The sequence below is a fragment of the Lacerta agilis genome, chromosome 6, assembly GCF_009819535.1.
Source record: "Lacerta agilis isolate rLacAgi1 chromosome 6, rLacAgi1.pri, whole genome shotgun sequence".
Lineage (NCBI taxonomy): Eukaryota > Metazoa > Chordata > Lepidosauria > Squamata > Lacertidae > Lacerta > Lacerta agilis.
Window position 1 is genome coordinate 63,264,208 of NC_046317.1, and position 23,039 is coordinate 63,287,246.

Here is a 23,039-nt window from a genome sequence, read left to right on the forward strand (position 1 = left end):
ACATGGATAGGATTGGAGATCCTTGTGCTAACCTAAATACATACAACTGAGAACACTGACTGGGTTTGAGAAATACATTGGGTGACCTTGGCTGTCCAGTACCTTGGCTTCTAAGTCCTCTGTCAAATCTCCAGTTTTTCAAAGTACACCTAACATAAAATGACTGCTTGTCATGCCCAGTAATCTTTGTCAGAATGGGCATCATTGTGCTCAGACTAGTAAATAGTAGTTAAGTTTTTTCCCCTTCAAAGAGTTTAAAAGAGAATAGGGAGTGCAGTAATTGTTCATGGAACAAGGTATGCAGTCCTTATTGTACTAATAGTAGAGTACAGTTGCATCCTGTAACCCTTTCCCCTGCAGAGAAACAGAAAAGTTCCATGAAGATTTAATGCTAAGTTATGACACCTGTTTATTAACATTGGCATCTAATAAAAATCTTGTCTGTTCATGCATATTTAAACTCTTCTTTTCAGCTTTTGTGAATAAAATTCATGGCCTATAAATCAGTCTTAAGTAAAATAGCATTCTTCTTGCCTAAAACAAGACAATTCATGGTCTGGGAGATTACTATAATGACATGGCTTTTATGGACAAAGAAATTTCCACCTCATCTTAGCTGCAGTTGGTTCAGCTTTGAGCTGGGATGAAAGTCTATTGTAGAAAAGCTGCTCTATGTTTCAGCCAGTTTTGAACATGATAATTTTATAAGAGGTGGTTCAGCTACTTGGTCAAGAACAAGCTTGTTGGGTTATAGGCACGTGGCACATCAGTGAATGTTACACACATAAGCAGGAGGACAGAGCAGGCCTGAAAATACATTTGCTTTTGTTTTGGAGCTTCAGGAAGTTATCTGAAAACAGTTGCTTGAAGTGAGCCATTAAGTTACTTTTCAAAATGACTTAAAACATTTCTGTGAGAAATGGAAGAAGACAGCTCAGTTGAAACCGTGAACCAAGTTGGCAAGTATTTTTGCACCTTTAAAAAGACCACCTTTGGTAACCTTTCAGTGAGTCAAAAGGGTGTAAAATTGTTCTGAGGGCAGGGAAGATGGATCATCCTAAGGACCTAAGCCATTAATGAAGCAACAGAGCCAGTGTTCTCTGGGTTGCCAAAGTTCATGGGTAAGCAGTGAAATCTCAGTGCGTCAAAATAGATTTTCTGGTCTAGGAGCAGAGAAGCAGGCTTAGTGTTTACCTATTGCTTACTGAATAAAGAGCGGCAGCTTAAATAAGATACCTGTCCAGATGACAGGCTATCAATCCTCACTGGATCACTTTCAATATAATGTGTGTCCCCATCCTCATTCTGTGGCTGCTAACTGGGTGAACAAACTCAGAATATAAAAGTGGTATCTTATTGACCTAAAAATGCATGTATAATGTAAACTACATCAGTTATGATACCATTTGCCAGAAAATCTCAAGAAAGTACAAGAAGCACTAGGATATCTCCTCAGGTGCAGAATGTTATCATTCTTCCCAAAGCAGTTGAGAAAATAGCTTAGGTTTTTTCCTGTCCTGTCTATATCGGTATGTATTTTTCAACCAGTGTTCCATCTTCTCATTAGTGTTACTTGGGTTTGTTTCACTGGTTATTTTAAGTAACGTATATGTACATGTTGAGTACAGTATAGTACCACTTATATATGCTGAACTCCCATCATCCCAGACCACAGACCATTCTAGCTGGGAATGATAGAAACTGTGATTCAACAACATCTGGAGGGCCAGAATTTAGCTACCTGGGCAGTAAGTGACTGGTGCATAGGTGTAGACTCCAGATCACCTGTCTCCTTAGTCTAATGGAATCGCTTGGTTTAATGCGGTCCACCAATAGTTTCTTTGCTTGTCACCACAGTGGGGCACAACAGGAAGCATTATTTCACTTGTTCAGAAGTGGGCCAATGTGTTTTCTCTTGCCCTATCCATTCAGAGCTAAAACAATGTCGTTTTCCTCAGTGACATTGCTACACAGCTTAACTTTGCTGTGTGACACCATGGGTGCTGTCGTGTTAGCTACATGATCCCAATATGCTGGAATTATGTAGTTTGCAAGAAATAAACTTTAATGAATGGTGCTGAAGCAGTTTCCAGAAAGGACTGTGAATAGGACAAGATACATGAAAACCTTGGAGGAAAAAAACATTTTTTGGCGGGGGGTGGGGATTTCAGTCAACCATCAAGCCATTGTTTTTGTAAAAAAAAACAACTTCATTCACTCATATAAGGGCAGTAATTAATACACAAAAATGCAAAATAGATTCTGCTATGCAGTCTAAGCAAGTCTTATTTTCTGTTAGCTCAGCCAGTTGGAGAGGAGCATAAATGTTGGAAATATTTTTGTTTGCAAAAACATGTAAATATCATACTTTCCCTCCCCTTTCCTTCCTTTTGGGGGGTCAGATGTTGGCCACAGAAGAAATCATTTGAAGCCAATTAAGCCAGTTTCTCTTTTGGCAGGAGACTTCATCTGTTCATGCCTCAGTCTTTTAAAATTGCATTGCTGTAAAAGCTTTAAGGAGCATGGTTTTAATTACACTTATGCCATCTGTAGAACCTTATGAGTTTAAAAGCAGGACTCTAATGTTCCATAATCCTGCATATATCTACAATCAAAATTCTATGCTTTCTCTGGCTCTTTACAATCCTTTTGTTGTCCAAATTCACAGAATAATTGCCAATACCTAACCTTGTTCTTCTACATTAAAAACAGAAATGAAGTGTATATGGTGAAAGAAAAAACTATGCAGCAACTTATTTGCCCCTTTCTGTTTATTTTACTATTTGCTGCTACAGGTTCACAGTTAGGTCAGCTAAGCCCAATTTTATGAAGTTTTCTCTCAGGGTATTTCCACATGAGAATTAATTCTGGAAGCTCACGCATGCACACTGGGGTTTTTTGTTCCTTTGCACCATTCATATGACATCGGTGTCATCAAAATTCCATCTCTTCATCTTTAGTCATTTAATCCAAATTTATCCATTCTGTAAGAAATCTGGGAAGTATAACATATGCAATCATTGCTGGTGTGGAATCCTGTCAGCAAATTTGTTAATGGGTGATTTATCATGTGCATGGTGGGTGGCCTCTACTGTCACAGGGCTGTGTGAATTTGCTCCTCACCTGAGCACAATCCTTTTCATTTACAGCAATGCCTATAACTACCAGTTGCTGCCTGGGGAAGGCATGTTTGAATTACAACACCCCAGCTAGGAGGAGCTCGTGCCTCCATTTTGTCCATTGTGAAACATGATAACTCAAGGCTTTGCTTTTTTTTACTCTTGCATGCTTCTTGGGATTTCTTTGGGCTTTTTGTTAAAGGTGTGCATGCACAAGTAAAGAAAGACTTATGTATGTGCCCAGAATAGGGAAAGGGGGAGGAGTGATATAGGTGAGGGACAAGAAACACAAATTGGATGCCCATATTCAAGGTATTTCATGGGCATACATGGATTGGGGGGCAGGGATGGAGAGCATCAATAACCTATCTTGCAGGGGGGAAAGAACAGTGGAAGTACCTCTGCCTCCACTCAAAAAAACAAACCCAAGCATATGAGATTATTGTCTTTATGATGTAATTCCAATTTCTAAAATTCGCATAAAGTATAGTTTGCACATATGTCTATTTGTGTAGTACATTTTACATAAGTTTATTCTATAGAGAGAAATTGAGAACTCTATACATGCTGTTTATATAGGGTGGTATTCATATCAGTTGCTCTTGCTGGGATTTGTTAAATTTGAGTTCCTTCAAGAAGTAGGAAATGAGTTTCTTTTCTCATCTCAAGAGGGGGGGAAAACATTTGCCAATCATTTTTTCCTCTCTCCCAAGAAAGCTTGTAGCCAGTTGTGCTGGCCTCATGATGTGAACTGCTTAGGAACCTTAATTAAAATGTAGCCATTACCAACAGCTGCAGTAATGTCAAGTTGGCTTTGCTTTCCAAATAAATTCATAACACAGCTGCTCAGAGAAAGTTCGCTTTTGTCCCAACCTTAGTTTTCATAAACTTAATCATGCAATCTTGGTTTATGTGGGATACAAATAGGCCAAGCGTATCCAAGGATTCCAAGTGCTGGAAAAGGTCTAAGCTTTCCAAGAAGCAACATCTGAAATGTCAAATCACTTCCTGTAACTTGTTAAGTTTTTATTCACTTGGGTAACTTGACAATGCATCAGTTAAAAGTCCCACTGCTTCAGTGGAACTTTCTTCCAAGAAAGTGTGGTTAGAATTACATCCTTTAGCTTAAAATTATTATTATTATTATTATTATTATTATTATTATTATTATTATTATTTTATTTATTATACTCTGTTTCCTGGGCTCTGCCTGGTATTATTTTACCTTTTACATACGCCATGTCTGAACTGGTAGAATGTAATTTTATGACATAAAATTGTCCTTTTATCCCCACAATGTTTTCGTTTAGAATGCTCAGAAAATAGACAAAGGTCTGATGAGATTCTCTTAGGAGAAAGATTCCATATATTGTCTCAGTTAGACTTCACTGAAATTGCAGATTATGGTTTTGATTTTGCTAGAAGCAATTCATACATGACACACTTTCATTTGAATACATGGTGTACTTCATTAAAACTTGTATGAAACAGTCCTCCCCTCACCCACAAATTGGCAATGCAACTTTAAAAAAATACACACATATATGTATTTCTATCATATACATCCCTGTTTCTCCTCTCTCACCTGTGTGAAGAGTTTCTTCATGTTCTAAAACATAAATATTTATGTTGCAGTACTTGCTAATCTTAAAATAAAGTGGATTAGGTCTACAAATTTGACTTTGTATGAAAAGCTGTCATTAAAATAGATTATCATAGGAATATGCAGTGTGCTAAACGAATTTTGACAAGAGTGACTTTTTTTGCAGTCTTCAGAGCGGGAAAGTGGCGATAAATGAATACTTTGGACCAATAAGTACACAATAGGAAGCAGGCTTCTGTACTACAGTGTGGAATTCTAGGAAGCAAAGTACATCAACACTTGGGGACTTTTAGAACAAATTGCTAGTTAAAATAAATACAGTCTTTAGAAGTGCCCGTAAAACTACATTTAACTTCTAAATTAGGAGTAATTTATGATGGTCCTAAGAGTTACTATGGGCCAATATGGACAAATGGTGATACTGAACTTAGGATATCTGGTTCAAACAGCTTTTTCAGTCAGACTCATGAGGAAACCATGAGCAAGTTGTGCCTCAGCTTCAAATTTCCCAGTATGCAAAATAGAAAAAATAATGGCCCACCTCAGAGAAGAGTATTTATTATTTTATTGTTTAAATCTGTCTGTTGCTTTTCCATATGAATGGGCTCAAAGCTGCTCACAACAGAACAGCAATAATGTTACTTAATGCGTCATTATAGCAATCAAATACTAAATTATTTCAAAATGTAACAACACTCTAACAAATAAGTCAAGTGAATGCATCAGGACTAGCAACAGTTGCACATTGACATGTGATAGATCATGTTTGGAATTAGTATTAAGCTTTGTGCTTTTCATTTAAAAGACCTCTAAATGAACATAGAAAAAGAAGGCTGTGTTCACAAATCTCAGCATTGTGGTTGTGGGAATGTAAACCAAGAAGACAAAACCCAAGGTTCACCCTTCCCTTCCTGAGTTCTAATGGAATTATTCAATTAAGATTTGGATCATACTGTCACATGGAACCTAATCCACCACAAACCTCTATTAACATTAAATATGTAAACTCACAGACCTAAGCAAGAAGGGAAACAAGCTATTTATAGGCATTGTAAAGTATTCTGAGTATTTATAGTGCTCCCTTTCCAAAAGGCCAGAGTATAATCAGTGGGACACTAAAGATGTTAAGTTTGACAACTCTAACCTTTTGATCAGATGCAAGTCTGATAGCCGTGATGGATGAACAACTCATTTCTGAACAGTATAAATATATTTCCCCATCTGTCAAGACACAAAACTGCTATTACACAAACATTTCAAACCCTTTCACCAAATCCTTTGGAACCCTGGATGCCATGTGTAGAAGTTGCTACTTCTGAAACAGTTTTGTTTTTCTCATCTTTGGACAGCTTCTGAGGCACAAACTTCTTCTGTAAGCTTTGATATTGCAGCCCTTTTTATGGAAGATTGTCAGGATTTATGTTTTTATTATGTTCTTAGATATGTTGCAAGCCAGCCAGATGGGCAGGGTATAAATATTATTATTATTATTATTATTACTACAAAAAAGAATAGTGTGTATGTCTAATTATAAATGTTCCACTCACCCTTATTGTGTGGATTACTTGGATGTATATGAATCCACTTATTGCATTTATCCATGTAAGGATGATGAGAGCTCATCTTCATGAAATGGCTTTAATTCACAATACATGCAATTCTTCAGAACAGAGCTTCACATATATCAGATTTTATATATCACATATATTATAACACACACACACACACACACACACACACACACACTTTAGTGTAGGACTGTAATAAAGGTCCCATTCATGTAAACTATGTGTCAAAACGTTATGGAGATTGTCTGTATGTTTACAACAGGATTTTCCCTTGGCCTTGAATGTTTTTCAATTTAATTTACCGGTAAGTAGGTTCAAATGAACCTATAGACAAGGTACAGCAATTTCACCCCATTGGGTTTATGGTGCAGTCACTTGTCAATCGCTTTCACAATTGTCAGACTTCAGTGGCTGTTAACATTGGTATCTTTGTTTTGTTGCTAATCGTGTTTTCTTTTTTCTCCCTCTTATAGCATGAGAGGCTTTCCAGGTAAGCTATTCAGAATGTCTGCTTTTCTTAAATCATACATTTCTATACCTTTCTCCTTAGCATTTTTCTCTAAACTGCTTATGAAGCTAGAATCAGGTATCCTGATAACCTGTCAGTGACTTAGTAGGAACCCCTTACATAATATGAACTCGCTTTCCTTTCCCCAAACAGTGAGCAGCAAAAGGATATAAATGTTTTTCTATTTACTTGAAGATTCCGCCCCCTTTATCTTACGCACATATTTGAGTTAGAGGAAAGTATTTATTAGGGAATACTGTCTTTGTCAAATATAATAGGGTATCTCTCTGCAACGCTGCTAGTTTTTGTTTCTAAATTACCCAAACACTAGGGACACGGGTGGCGCTGTGGTCTAAACCACTGAGCCTAGGGCTTGCTGATCAGAAGGTCGGTGGTTTGAATCCCTACAATGGGGTGAGCTCCCGTTGTTTGGTCCCTGCTCTTGCCCACCTAGCAGTTCGAAAGCACGTCAAAGTGCAAGTAGATAAATAGGTACCGCTCCGGTGGGAAGGTAAACGGTGTTTCCGTGCACTGCTCTGGTTCACCAGAAGCAGCTTAGTCATGCTGGCCACATGACCCAAAAGCTGTCTGTGGACAAACACTGGCTCCCTCAGCCTATAGAGCGAGATGAGCGCCGCAACCCCAGAGTTGTCTGTGACTGGACCTAATGGTCAGGGGTCCCTTTACCTTTACCTTTACCCAAACACTAAAACTTAGAAAAATAGTGATTGAGAAAGATACAAGTCTGTAAGTGGTCTTAAAGTGAGTGAAGCTGTTTTTATATCATGTTTGATGCCAGGTTGGATGCAGCAAGTTCAAGTACAGGCACCAGCGATGCCTATGGGGACCGGCCCTCTGGTCGTAGCGCCTACACCAGAAGAGAGAATCGCCTGGCTGCCCTCAGCAGCAGGACGGAGGATGACAGTAGCAAGGATTATAAAAGAGTGAGTAATTGAAATGGACAGGCCTTCAGGCCTTCTTTCTCTCCCCCCCCCCCTCATTAATCTAATAAGCAGCAATTTCACGTAAAGCTAGACTCTGTTGGAAAAGAAAAGAAAAGCAATAAAAATATATATGCACAAATGCCAATACAGCATAGTCCCAACATAGAGCCTGCTAAAGACAAATAAGCATCTACTGAGAGAGCAAGTTGAATGAGGAGAATTAAGAACATTCAACAGGACTTGGCACTGGTACATTGGTGTTTCTACCCACTTCCATAGGTGTGCTGGGCAGCCTTGGGCAGGTCACCAATCTTTTGCGTCTGTAAAACGTGGATTTGTTGCACTGTGAAACTCGAGGTGGCGTGCAGATCTCTGGAAAGTGTCTTAGAAAACATCCATCTTTCTGAATAGTTCACTTGGAAGATCAGTATTATTTCAGTTGCTAAAGCATGTTCTGCCGTTTTACATGTTACGGAGCAGAAAGTGCACAGTGCTACCTGGTGCAATTGCTTGTTGAGTCGGTGCTGGGGCAGGAACAGATTTGCTTCTATTTGTAGCAGTAGCCACAAAAAATCTGCTTTAATGTTAGTAGTAATAGTTGAAAGGCAGTAGGAGTGACCTGAACGGAGTGCTGTGCATCACTTCAGATTAGGATTCATTCAGTTAACAGAGTAGTGGCATTCACAGATTTAGGGGACCTTTCCTTGGTGGATTTGCCTACATGGAATCCTTGTGCGTGGCATATTTTCGGGTTCTTCTATGGAGCGCTATTGGAGCTTGCCTTCATTTCATATGAACGGAAAGGATGTACTCTGGAATAATGATTAGATCTCTCTTGAGGCCAGGCAGGATCAGTTATAGCGGCTTCTTTTAGGAAAAACTGTTTGCCATTACCAGTCTTCTAATTCAGGAATACCTGATAAGTTTCCAAGCAGCACTCGGGTTCTCCTGGAAGAGAGTTGTTGTTCTTAAAGTAAATACACACAGGAGTTTCAATGAAAATTTTTGTGCATTGTTTGTTTAACTTCCTATTCTACAATAAATTGGAGAGGATACCTGATGATAATGAGTTACAGTTCATACGGCTGCGGTAAAATCTGGTCTCCATGGTCTGAAAGCAGCAGGATGGGCATCTATTTAACTGCATTATATGACTGTTGATGTTTCAGTAGATGATACTGTGAGTTATCTTCACTTCTCTTTTTTCTATCCAGCTCTATGAGAGTGCTCTGTCTGAAAATCAAAAGCTGAAATCAAAACTGCAAGATGCTCAGTTGGAGCTCGTCGATATCAAGACAAAAATTGACAAAATAGCCCAGGTGAAGAGACCTAGGAAACAGGGGATGTACTGGGATTGCAGCCAGATGGAAACAAATGTTTGGCCCTGGTGATAAGGAGTTAATAGCATTTGAGGAGGGCTATCACTGCTTCTCAGACAAATGATAAAATAGAAGCAGTTGTGCTGTAATGTTATATCACTTGGTTTCTTAAAAATTATGGTTTTATTTGGAAAGGATTTCTTTGTAATTCTTTCAACGTTTGTGATAACTTTGGTTTTTCGTTTCAATAGCAGAAGCAAGAAAAAACCTCTGACCGTTCAAGTATGCTAGAGATGGAAAAGAGGGTATGTGTTTCTGCTTTTTGGTGTCCACTTACTTTAAACTTAGAATGGTTTTAGAATGCATACTCATTTTGAAAGAGAAATATCACTACAGGAAGCTGATTCTGTTTCTCCTTCAAGAATCCTTGAGTAATCCTGATCTCTTTGGCTTCTCATACTTGTTTACAGCATTTTTGTTAACTATAAAACTGTTCATTTCTGCATCCTGGCATAATAAGATACACAGTTTCATAAATCACCACTAATGAAGCCCAGAACTTACTGTTCTAGCATGGCTGTTGATGTCATATAGTTGATTAGAGAAGTTCCATTGATTGTGGTTATATTTTGAAAACATGAGATCGAATAGAGTCAATTTTATCATAAGTTATCAAAACACGCTAACTCATTGTGTTACAATTATTTAAAATGTGCAAGTTTCTTATGAAGATGAGTACTAAAAATACTTAAATTCCAGCAAAGTTTAAATCTAAAGATCAACACATAACAAGCTTAATATGTAAGCATATTATGTTTGTGCTACTGAATTCCCTTTATCCAGTACAAAGCTCTGTTTCTTCTTGGGTTTATTGGCATGTAAGTTCTTAAAATACCTTCCAAATACTTTCCTTGGAAAACAGTAAATCATTTGTGGTTTCAGTGCCCCATTTTGATTTTGTTTATTCTTTGCTTGTTTTTTCCTGAAAATATTGCCTTTGAGTTTTGTTATTTTTAATGCAGACACTAAAACGGAGCTTTGTAAGATGTAGAATAAGAGGTACAATTGGAAGTTGGAGTTCTTGGTGGCCCACAGTTCAGTGAAAGCAGCACTCACCTGGCTTTTGGTTGCCTGCATTGCTGCTGCAAACTGAGAGGGAGACAGGGAGGTCTGAGGTGGCAAGTTCAGTGCAGTGGAAATGCACTGACAGGAGCATTGGGTTGGCTTCATTGGTGTGTTTGCACTGCACCAACCTTACAGTCACCCTCCCTCCCGTTTTTCATCTCTGTGCTCAGCAGCGAAGTGGATCAGGTGAGCTACTGCCTTGAAAGCAATTGCCCCTTGTTATTATCCACCAGCAACTGGTATTCAGTGCCTCTTGCCTTGGAACGTAGAGGTTTCCTCTAGCCATCCTGGCTCAGTGCCATTGATTCTCGCCTTCTTGTCTAACACTTTCCAGTATGGTATATGTGTTCTTTTTAAAGAGGTTTTCTATTTGCAGTCAGAGCTCTCAGCCAGAGGATAAATAAACAAGAGTAACTTGGCACACCTATCCACTATAGTAAGATGACATTTTGCCAGTTTTGTTTGTTTGGGAAATGGTACGTCCAGTACGCAACTTTCAAACTAGCTAAATTAAGTATCCTCAGGGTGCAATTCAAACTGTCCACTATCCATAGGCTGGAGATGAAAACTGAGCTCTTTTCAATCACCCCACTGGCTCCTATCAAGCTAATGACAAGACAGTTTATTGTCTGTGAGGTGAAAGGAGTTGATAGGTAGTTGTGGCCAGACTAGAGCTGCAGGAGGAAACAGCAAAAGGACCTGTATAGAGCACAGGTGACCCTTAAGATTCTGGATTACAACTCGTCTCATCCCTGACCGTTGGCCATGCTCTCTAGGATTAAGGGAGTTGAAGTTCAAAGACATCTGTTCCCTATCCTTAGTGTAGAGGTTGGAGATGAGCTGTGGGAACACACCAAGAAGAGTTTTTTTTTACATTGTTTGTTCTTAATGTTGGCCTTGTGATGTTTGACAACATTATTAATACTATTAATGATACATTTTTCTTCACTGAGGGAAATACAGCCATAGTGTACCGGTACATTTCCATGTAGAAAAATTACACAAAAAATGGTAATTGTGAAAATATTTTTTAAACAGGAGAAACGAGCTCTTGAACGGAAGCTCTCGGAAATGGAGGAGGAGATGAAGGTATGAACAATTCTTTATTTATTTTATGGCTTCTGTAAATAGTAGCATAATTTTGGATTGTCACATGACTCTGCTGGTTTTTTTTTTTTTTTTTTGCTGCAACAGATTAACAGCTGCCCCTCAGAAAATATTAGAATAGTGTAAGTCATTGTTAAAATGTTGGTATTGGATTAACCATTCATACATACACACCACTACTAGCTATTGGGAATTTATTTATTCCTAAAAATATTTATAAGCCATCTTTCATCCCTACAGGGCTCTCATGATGGTATTCAAAAACAAAAACAGATGTAAGCTATAAACCAGATTAAGAACAGAAAAGCAAACACATTAAAACCTCTACATACTAAAAATTCAGAGCCATGCAGAATGGAAACTGTTTTACTGCCCCCCTGAAAATCAGTAGAGAGAAGCCATTTTTACCTCCCTTGGGTGAGAGGGCCAACCATTTTGTTACTGCCACAAAAAAGGCCCTGTCTCCTGCAGTCGCCTCTTTAGGCAGTGGAACCGCAGGGCCTTAGAAGAAGATTGTACACTCCTATGGGAAGAGATGGCTTTTCAGATATCCTGGCCTCAAGTCATCTAAGGCTTTAGAGATTAGCACCAGCATCTTGATTTGTGTCCAGAAGCATATCAGAAGTCAATGCAGTTGGTATAAAACAGAGTGAATGTGGTCTGTGCCGTGCACATCAGAAAGCAATTTGGCTGCAGTATTTTGCACCAGCTACACTTTCCAAACCCTGCAGCCCCACACAGTTCGTGCTGCAGTAAACCAAATGGCAACTGGCTGAAGCATGCATCACTATAGCCAGATCCAATCTTCTGCAGAAAGGGGCACAGCTAGTGCACCAGTCAAAACTGGGCAAAGGCATTCCTAGCTGTAGCAGCATCCGGATAATCGAGGACCAATGCCAAATCCAGTAAAGCACACAAGTTGTGGAGAGAGTGCATCCCCGTCCAAAGCAGGCTGTAGTCAAGATAAGATTGCTGACTACCAGAACCGTTGGTCTTGCTTGGATTGAGCCTCAGTTTGTTGCCCCACATCTAATCCATCTCTGCATCCAGGCAATGGTTCAGGACTTCCACAGCCTTCTTGGGGATTAGTTGATCAGGTAGCACTTGGGTGACAGGGAGTTGGTGGATATACCAAAATTTAAATTGTGCTAAAAAGTCTGCCCAAAACTTCACCTGCAAAGAAAATAGAAATGTTTCCCAGCTTGCAAGATAAACATTCCACAGTTTTGTGTTGCATTTTCTCTTGAATTTTGTATGCAGTGCCTTGCAAATGCCTCCTGAGCTTGTATGCTTCATAACTCTGAGGCTCTTACTCCTTTAGGGTGATACCCTCACCCTGCTTCATAATAAAATGGTATCAGTTTATGTAGCAACGTGTGCTCTCAGTCCCTAGCCAACTGTTAGAAATACAGTGGCCACCCAGTATTCAGAAGTTCACCCATGCTTTAGTGAACACAATTTGGAGAGTGGCTTTTCCTGATGAAAGAAGGGATTTTTTTTTTCTTGGTGCTCTTGCCATAGGGGTAAGAGGCAAAAGTGGACACAAGCCCTGGCCATGCAGTACTGTGCATGTCTACTCAGACATTGGTCCCATTGAGCTCAGTTGGGATTACTTGTGTATAATATATGATTGCTGCCTGAGAGAAGCACCCACTGTTGCAACATGGCCAAAAACCATGTCTTTGCCGAACTAGTTCTTACTGTATAAATGCATCCAATGCTTTAGGTTTCTAAATGGGAAAGCTATTAGTAAATGTTATGAATGGTAACTGGGAGGCGGATGGTGCTGTGGGTTAAACCACAGAGCCTAGGGCTTGCTGATCAGAAGGTCAGCGGTTTGAATCCCTGCGACTGGGTGAGTTCCCGTTGCTTGGTCCCAGCTCCTGCCCACCTAGCAGTTTGAAAGCACGTCAAAGTGCAAGCAGATAAATAGGTACAACTCGGGCAGGAAGGTAAAAGGCGTTTCCGTGCGCTGCTCTGGTTCGCCAGAAGCGGCTTTGTCATGCTGGCCACATGACCCGGAAGCTGTACGCCGGCTCCCTTGGCCATTAACGCGAGATGAGTGCGCAACCCCAGAGTCGGACACGACTGGACCTAATGGTCAGGGGTCCCGTTACCTTTACCTTTTTATGAATGGTAAAAGAAAACAGAAACAACAGAATCCGTTATTGCACAGCACCTGCATGTATAATTGCAATATGGACATAGAGAAGCCACTGCCTGTACATTGTCTGGGGAAATGCAGTCAGTTATAGTTTTTCCATGTCTCCAAAGAAACCACAAGCTGCCGCCAAGGTTCCTCTTGGCTTACCGTGCGTGGTTCATTTGCAGAAGACAACCTGTGAGCCTGGGTTCACACGTAACACTAAGCCAAACAGCAGCTTAGTTCCAGGTAGCGTGGCACCAACAGAACCAGGAATGAAAGAAGTGGTGGTGATTTTTGCTCTGTGTCCCTGCATACTTGCTTATCCACGTTTAGCTATGGTTTGGCTTAGTTTTACAAGAAGATTGTTCACTCTGCGTGTCTGTACACAGTTTGATTGTAGCTAAGGCTTGTATGCTTTGTTTCTAATCTTCCAGCAATACATTAAGGCCTCTGGCCTTGAAATACTAAACACCTAGTGGGTTGGACCAGGGGCAGAGCAAGGGGGTGCGATAGGGGCAGGCCGCCCCGTGTGCCACTCTGGGGGGTGACACTTGGCACGCCCCCCCAAGCCTACAGCGAGCGACGGCCATGACGGCCCGTCCGGGCCACCGGCAAAGCGGCAAAGCTCTTCCCCTTTCCCCAGGCTTGCTGTAGGCCTGGGAGGCGGGGGGCTCCGTTGCCCCACCACCCAGTAAAAAGCCTCGCTCCACGGCTTGCTTGCTTGCTCACCCGCTCAGCACTTTGCTTCGTTCCTTCCTGCTCAGGCTGCGGGCGGAGGCGAAGGACATCAGCGGCCCAAGAGAAGCGTCCCCTCCCACCCCGCCCCTCCGCCTGAGCAGGAAGGAAGGAAGCAAAGCGCTGAGCGGGTGTGAGCGAGCAAGCTGCAGAGCGAGGCTTTTTACTGGGCGGCGGGGCAATGACGCTTCCCAAGCCGCCCAGTAAAAGGCCTCGCTCTGCAGCTTGCTTGCGGTTTGCCAGCACCGGCGCTACATAGCGCGCATGCGCAGCATCACTACGTAGTGCGCATGCTCAGTGTCACTACATAGCGCGCATGCTCAGCATCACTACATAGCGATGCATGCGTCGTACATAGCAACGCATGTATTGTATGTATCAACGCTGCACATGTGCGCTACATAGCAATGCCCCACCCCCCAGTGCACCTCGTGTTTGCTGCTCCAGGTGCCCAAGCGGCTTCCCACTCCTCTGGGTCAGACTTATCTTTGGCTTCCACTGGTTATAGTATCTCGCAGAATTATTCCTGCCAATGTTAAATAAAATTCGCTTTGGTATACAGATTCTCTTTTACTCTGAAACACTGTGCAGGTGAAAATGTACAGTTGACAGTTGTATAAAGAAGTCATAAGTGGAGCTGTGCATTCACCTCAGACTTGTGCCTCATCTATGCTGAGGATCCTCACCTCTGGGATATTTGGACCCCCTTGGGATCTGAGGTGGCGCCCAAGTCATTGGAACCACCTCAGAGGGCTTCAAATGTATTTGATATAATTTTGTAACCTTTTCCAATATCTTTATCAATAGAAGATGCCTGGCAGGTGAGGAGGCAGGCAGGCAGAAGAGGAGTTTTACAACTGAGAACTCTAGCTTCCAATTAGGAAATTTTACCAGGCTCCTCCTTTTACTTCCAATCACAGTGCTGGGGAGGGATATGGGAAGAATTCCCCACCTGACCATCTCAGCAAGGGAGTGCCGCCCTCACACTGTTGTTGCATTTCTCTAGTGCAGTGTCACTAATTTGATCTCTGGTCAGGCAACTGTACTTGGTAAAGGCATTTCAGCTTGTTGCTTCTTTCTCTGGCAGACTCCGCTCTAGATTTGGGGTGGAGAATGCCTTTTTTGCATCTTTCCCCCTCATGCTCACAAGTGAAGATGTATGTGCAGCAACAGCAGCAGCCACAATGTAATGGGCTACTATTCTCCCACCACATTCACTTGCTGGCTTATCCAGTGACAACAGCACTGTAGCATGTTGGGAGCCAAACAGCTGCTCTGCTCCTTGACCGGTACAGTGTCACTGCTGGGTAAGCCTGCAAGTGAAAACATTGCAGTTAGGCTGGTGACTTCAGCAGCATCACTGCCAGGAAACCCAAGCAGTGTTGGGTGCTTGGAGCAGGGAGGTAAGTGTTGACTCCAGCACACTCTGTGCTGGTGCAGGTGCCAGCATATATGCTCTAGTTGTTGGAATATTTTCTACCTCGTGCAAGAATCATTTTGTGGGGCTTGGTGATTGGCACACTGAACATGCCAGGTCTTACACACATTGACATTTAGACTCAGTGTTGCCTTTGTCTTCTGCTGCCTCTGCCTGCCTTTCTTTCAGTGCGCTATGTCAGCTCCGAACTTGAAGCAGCCACTCTGCTCCAGCATGGTGTCTCTACACTGATTCGAGGAATGTGCCTTGTGAAGGCATGCGTCTTGCTCCTTAACCTGTCTCTTTCTCACTGTCTCCAGAAGTGTCTGCTAGCCCCCTTGCCTGCCTTCCTCTTATCAGGCTTGCTGGTAAAGCTGCATGCATTGCTGTTTCTCTTCCTGCCTTCCTCTTATGCCAGGACTGGTGGGGGTGGGTGGGGGTGTTGTGGGCCTTGGTGCTCACTTGGAATGCTAGACATGCAAGTTTTGCCTCATGCTCACATCAGCCCTTTCTTCTTCAGCTTTCCACTTCCTGTGACTTTGGTGCAAGGGCACCTCTACACCCACAAAACCACAGGGACAGGCATGTCACCTCTCTTTTTTTAAAAAAAAGAACCACCACTCTTGGTTTGGCGGGCTTCATCCCCTCAGAACAGACTACAATGGAAATGTCATCCAATTCTGCCAAAATATAGGTCTTCTTGATTTTCCCCTTGTAGTCAATGGGGAAGACATCGGGTGCTTCGGAAAATGAGGCGAGGCGACCCTCTGCCTTGGATCCGAGGCGAAATGTGATGTTAAGCCAAGCCACCAAGCCGAGGCAACCCCCAGCCCGAGCCAATGAGAGGTGGGTTCCAAGGCCATTTTTTTTCCTGTGCACAGCCCTAGTCATGAGGTATGCCTTTTAAATCTCATGGCAGTTTTGGGCAAAACTTTTATAACTGCATTTCTTCCCACTCATTCATACTCCGTGGCTCCAGAATATTGCTTGAAGGACGATTGATAGCACAAGTAAGTACACAAGAGGAGTTGTCAAGCTTCCGGTTTCCTTGCGCCACCATTTGAGCTTTCTGTCTAAAGACATACAGATTGGTGCTGGACTGGGCAGGAATTTGCCTTTTCAGGCAGCTCCTTTGACATGCCATCCCATTTTTGGACATCTGCTATAAAGAAGTGCTGTTTTCTGGCGATCGTGTTTTTCTGGTTAAGGCAGAGGCAACATCTTGTGCTAACCTGGTGAAATATTAAGCTGGCTTCACTGTACTATATAGGTTTACACAATATGCAAATACTTCTGTTCCCAAAATGTGTCTGCTCTTTTGTCTGCCCCCTGGTGCTTATTTCCCTACAACCTAACTTCATTTCTTGGTGGTGGTGGTGGGGAGAAATGTTTCTGCTTCAATAACAGGAGCTGCTGCACCCCTGAAACCATAGTAGTGATGAAAGCCATTTCCTGCCTCCCTGGATATGGTTCCAATTTATGTCCTTTATGTTTTTACTGAGTGTGATAATCCTTTCAAGATCTGTTTCAACTTCGGGGGGGGGGGAGTTTTAAAAGCGGAAATTGCACTCCATCTTACAGCAGTTGCTGTAACTCAGTTGCGGGGGATGGGTTCCACCATTGCCCTCTCTAGAGGTCTTATTAAAATGTAGTTATTTGAAAGCTCTTAAATAATTAAAATGAGAATGCAGAGGGGCAAACGCAACACCACCTTGAATTCAGCTACACAAAATAGCTATACTGTACCTTGTTCTGAAGGATGGTGTGACTAGTAACAACAACAACAAACACTTCTAAAAACGTACTTGTAAGAAGAACAATGCTGTTGTGATACATGTAAACAATATGCAGTAGTTACCAGGATTTTATCCCTCAGGTGTGATTGCTGAAGTGTTCTGCTCTGGAAACCCTAAAGCAGCAGTACTGATTTGTGTCAGGTGGTGAAACTATGAAAATCCTTGATAATCTTATTTACTATTTTTTCTTCTGAACTACCTTTTCTAAATAAATGTAGTGCCCTTGAGTGGTCCGTGAACTTTGGGTGTGCTGCCATAATATTACAGGCCATTTTCAGCATGTCTGCTTCTCTCGAATGACATCCATTTCATGCATTACATGCCTTATCTGTCCACAGCTTCTTTTTATAGCCAAAGTCACCTTGAGTTGACAAAGCAAATATGCACGCATCCTGCCTCAATCTCTCTTGCGCTGTGGTTGCATTTTGGCTTACTCCTTGTCCAGGATCTGCTTTTTCAATTTACATTCTTTCCCTGCTGTACAGTCACTTCTTTTCTTGCTGTCAGCAACTCGCTTGGAAGAAGGAAGTTAAAAATCTGAGTTTGACACTGAAGCAGTGTCGTTAGGCTCCCTGGGCTGCTTGATCACTTTGTGACTTGGCTGAACAGAGACACAGCTCAGCTGTATCAGCTTAATCAGCTGGAATGTTCAGCAATTAAGCCTTTTAAATTATTGACAGGTTGGACTTTATCATTTTTAGTAGTGAAAGCTTTGATGCAGCATTCAGTTTCTTGTCTGGCCCTGCTGTGCCATTTATGATCTGTCCTCCTATGCAATATAATTATTGTGAGCTTCTGAACAACTAAATTAATGAAGCATAAACCAGGCCTACCAGCATTAGAATTTCCTAATAGTCACAGCATAGATGGGCGAGATAAGGATACTGTGTTGTGTGTCCCTCACAAAAATGTTTGCAGAGTTTGCTAACCTTTTAGTGTTTTTGTCTTATGGGCTTAGTGCCCTGTGCTTTAAAAAATAAATGACTCTCACAGCTGAAAATTAAGTAAATTATACCCAGAGATCTGTTTAGCCAAACTGTTATGGAGAGCTTTTGGTTGGAGACTGGATTTAGTCAATAAATCTCTATGCTTCAGTCAATGAAGAAGAGAAGAGTAGAATGGAATGCAAGCTAATGGAAGATATTTGCTTCTGCAGAAAATTCTAGGTTGCTGTACCACAATCATCCCGAAAGTAACAAAAAGGATGCTGTTCCATTGAATTTGTGTTGTCTTTCCTGCAAATTGTTGTCACATGGATGTTGTATCTCATATTTTGAATTATTTCAAGATTATTCCCGCATCCTACTGGCCCAGTAAAACTTTCTGTAGGGTGTTTATATCCTCAGTTATATCTTCCTCATGTTTTATTCACTGTCTTACAAAGGCATTTACTTCATGTCTCAAGTAGACAGATTTGACGGCTGTTATACATTTGAATCAACGCAACAAAATAATATTCCAGCAGAATCCCTACATCTTTCATGATCTGCCCGTTTCATTTTTACACCATATTGAAAGTGAAATGACTTAGACATTTCTTTCTTTAGAAATGTGGCTCCTTTTAGAGTCTGCATTGGAAACCTGTCTGAAGCAATTGCCTTTGATGCTATAAAAGCAATTTCAAAGCACTTAATTGTCTGTATACTTTGCCTTTAGTGTTCATACAAGATTTTAGTCCTATTTATGCTAGAGAAAATTGTCATGAACATATAAAGTAACACTTGTGTTTCATGCCAGTTTGGGGCAGTAAGGCATGCTGACCATTTTTGATGTATGGCCACTGTATCCATACACACATGAAAAAATATGTGCTTGTATTTGGAGGGGTGTTTTTGAAGATTCTGCATCAATGGTGTTTAGAGGAAAGTTACTGTTTGGCTAAATTGTGGAACACAAATTCAGCATGGCGTCACTTACAGACCGCACAGGCTATAAGAGTTGTGTATTGTGACAGTATTCAGCGCTGTACAAACCAGTTTCCCTTTCCACTGCAAATACTACCACATGTTGTAAAGTGAAGGATAGTATTAGACTCATTTTAAAGCAATTTACTTCAGCTGCTACAGCTATCCCCTTTTGCTATGCAAAGCCACTTTGGCTGGGATGTAGGTCATATAAAGCTTTTATAAAGATACTTAACTGCCCTATTGGTGCTCTTCCAACCAGCATTAGTCATCTGTCAGTACCTTGCAAAAGGACTTTAAAAGTGCTGAGCGCAAAGGTTTTCCTGATGTGGTTTTCAGCCATGGTGAAGTTTCACACTCCATTTAAGAGCTATAACTTGTTACCTTTATGGTGTTTCGTTAAATTTGAAACTTGGTTAGGTTCAAGCCTTAAGAGAATGAACAGCATTCTCTGTGGTTTCTTTTTTGGTTGGTCTAGTGCTTTAGTATGTTGTCCAGCTTCTTCTGTGCTTTCACTGCTCTCCACCTCTCGTTGCTGCTCTTCTTTTTTTTCTTGCTTGCCAATTGAATTCATGTTTCTGTGCTGTTTTATATTCTCTGTTTTGTCTTTGTCTATCTCCTCCATGTCTCACTTTGCAGAACCTTCACCAGCTCAAACAGATTCACACTTTGAGGCAGATGAATGAGCAGCTGCTGGCCGAAAACAGGGCTTTGACCCGGGTTGTAGCCAGGCTCTCGCAATCTGCTGAGACCCCAGAGTCAGAAGAGCTATAGCATCTCCCCCTCCAGTTGATCTCTCCTCTCCTTCCAGTCTTCCAGGCAGGTCTTTGCTCTTATTGTCTGACCAAGCTATTCCCTACCCTTTCTACATTCTTCCTAAATGTGGCAGATAAGGAGCGTGACACTCAAATAGCAGTATGGAAGTCACTGCCTGTTCATATACTAAACTTTACATTTCTAATGCGTACTAGGTACTTCAGTCACTTCTTTTCGAGTATACATTTCCCCCATATGGGTTCTGCATCTCAGGATGATCACCAGCCTAATGATAGTTTTGTTCAGGCTTTATTTTGCCTTTTGTAAAGCGTTGTTGGGTAAGCACTGGATGAATGAAAGAGGCAGAACATACAAAAATCCAGCTGCCTGATTGCCATGACTGTGAAAAAGAATAATGCATTCTGAAGGTGAATGTAGGATATCATTAATACTACCAAAATATATGTAAGTGACCAGAACTGGGACATATGGCTCAGTGTTAAAGATGGGTTTGTATTGAATATTTTTTATGAAATGGTGTAGTATCTGGTGTGAGCTAACACCAATGTGTTTAAAAAAACACAGTTTTGTCATTGGGGAGGTAGGTTGTATTCTAGCTGTGAGCATCTAAAGCTTTTCTGCTAATTGTGCATGTAAGTTGTGAGAGAGAAAGTACCAGAAACTGCAAAACAAAGATCCAAGTCCTCGTGTTTATTTATTTCAAAATTTACACCCCACACAGATAACTATTCCCCCACCAAAAAAATACTAAATATGGGGGGGGGGGACACAACAAATTAAAGAACATGAAGCATTTTTATTTAATGAAAGCCATTTTTGAATAGTAAAGCTTATAAATGATATGTGTTCATCAGGAAAAGTAGATATAGGTTGGTTTATTTTAAGGACTAGATAGCTTCATGGAAGATACGAGTATCAAGACCTGAGGAAGGCTTTGTCCGAGGTCAGGCCTATGTGGATGGGGGGGGGGGGAATTGAGTTGCCCCCAGTAAAGTAAGAGTGCCTCAGATTTTCCCAACACTATAAAGATTCCTTTTGCAAAGCACACACAAACAAAATAAAACAGGTTGTTTTGTTATAATGTTCTTTACTGATGCTTTAGAGCTCTCCTGAAGCTTTTAAGTTGTACAAGGTGTTTGTTTTATGTGCTTGGTGTCTTATAGCTTGGCATGTTATGCTTGCTGCATATAGCAGCTCTAATGCAAAAGTGTAAGTCTTTTTCTCTTGAGAACTTGCTTCAGCGAAGCAACAAAGCAAAGAACTAGGTCCTTTGATACTTTCTCCCTGTATGTTGCAATTCATCTGACTGAAATGTCACTAAGGTACCATGTTTATTTGCAGATACTAAACAAATGACGTTAATAGCTTTACGGGGACATACCATTCAGGCACATTGTCTTCTATTTCACAGTTGAATTATTAAATATACCTGGGATCTACATTTGTACTGTACATGCAGAAAAGTGCTTTTCTTGGTATTCATGGAAACACCACTAAAGCTAGTTGATTCCCCCATACATAGATTTTCATAGCTTGTGTTTAGTGTGAATTTTTAAAATGGACATCATGTAGTGAATCCTGCATAATAGTTTTGGAGAAACACCAGACGTGTTGTGTAGTAAAATACACATTAATCATTTTGTCCTCCTTGCCCTAGTTAGACCAGTCAGCTCTCATGTTTGGGCTAATTTGCTTTGAAGAAACTACTGAAGGATGCCATTGGACTGATGGTAGAACTTGTTCTGACACCCCATGTTTTGTTAATAATCTCACTTGGGCCTTGCTTTCCTATTATAAAATGAAAATAATGGTTGTACTTGTCAAAGTTGCTTGAGACATTCTAGAAAGTGTATGTCTGACTGTTGTTTGAAGGCTCATCCTATACCTGCCTATATAACATTAATACACCATTGTGTGAAAGTCTGGATGAAACTATGAAGTTCAGCTATCATTTTTATACTGGAAACCTATTTGCATATTCAGGCCCCATAAAGAGAAAAGTTGAATGCTGATTTTATAAATCCAGTACCATTCCAATCTCTGCTTGCAATTTTTGGTGATTTTCAAGGAAATATTAAAGAACTCTGCTAACCTGGGATGAAATACCTCACCATTATGGTTTTGTTGTTACTGAATGGTCAAATAAATGTGACTACATCTGTTGCAAAATGTCCTAATTTTGCAGCATCTGTTACCTGTAGCAAATAATAGTTTGTCCCTCCAGTATTGACAGTAAATCTGTGGTGGTTGCCTTTCTAAATATTCAGAATGCCAAGTACTGTACAAAAATTGAAATATTGAACAGGATTTGGGATTGTACCTCTTTACCCTTCTCATTGCTAGGCTAGTTCAAGGGCATGGGTAGAGGAGAGTGTGTGTACTTCTTATCCCATCCTGTGTCAAAATAGCAAGGTCAGCAAGCTGTCAGTCATGTATTCCCATTAGCAACAGGCTCCCAATAAGTCTGTGTGCAGAAAGGTGCACATGCTGTAGCCCACCTCCCCCTTCTGCCATGGTTGGAGTATCCTTTGTGGCTTTATCTTGACCTAGTCTCTTCTCCCTGGGCTAGAGGTTGTGCATCATTTCAATATCCCTGATCAGGCCAAGCACCTGGTCATTTATTTCAACAGAGGCCAACGTCTAGGAATTCCTGGGAGCTTGAGGGGCTGGCAAAATGCTCAGGAGTCTAGAAAGCAAGTTGTCATAATTTACCATGTGCTGCATACCTCATTTAGTAAAGGCAGAAGAATTCCAGACTTAAGCCGTGGCCCAAAATAGATCACTCTTGGTTGCCCTTGCCCCAAATCACTTGGCATTTCTAGGCACCCAGTACTAACCCTTACTTTTAATGCAATATATTGCATTAAATATATTATATATTGCATTAAAACAAAACTTTTATCCATAAATCAGTTGTTAATCAAAGAGACATTTTATTTTATTTAAAGAGTCCAGTTTTGGTCTATGATCC

At 41.1% G+C, this 23,039-nt stretch overlaps 1 protein-coding gene across 11 annotated transcripts in view; it reads left to right on the top strand.

Annotated features, from left to right (window-relative positions):
- The window catches only part of PPP1R12B (protein phosphatase 1 regulatory subunit 12B), a 105,718-nt gene that overhangs the window by 75,778 nt on the left and 6,901 nt on the right, over nt 1-23,039 (top strand). For 5 of the 11 annotated variants that reach the window (XM_033153074.1, XM_033153079.1, XM_033153078.1 and 2 more), the window contains 7 exons: nt 6,764-6,780; nt 7,598-7,742; nt 8,957-9,061; nt 9,313-9,366; nt 11,225-11,275; nt 16,310-16,437; nt 19,931-20,104. In XM_033153074.1, coding sequence (XP_033008965.1) covers nt 6,764-6,780; nt 7,598-7,742; nt 8,957-9,061; nt 9,313-9,366; nt 11,225-11,275; nt 16,310-16,437; nt 19,931-19,964 — 534 coding nt within the window. In that variant the 3' untranslated portion in view covers nt 19,965-20,104. Of the gene's footprint in view, nt 1-6,763; nt 6,781-7,597; nt 7,743-8,956; nt 9,062-9,312; nt 9,367-11,224; nt 11,276-16,309; nt 16,438-19,930; nt 20,111-23,039 lie in introns of those variants that run through there. The other 6 variants (XM_033153077.1, XM_033153081.1, XM_033153086.1 and 3 more) reach the window with 3 other exon arrangements.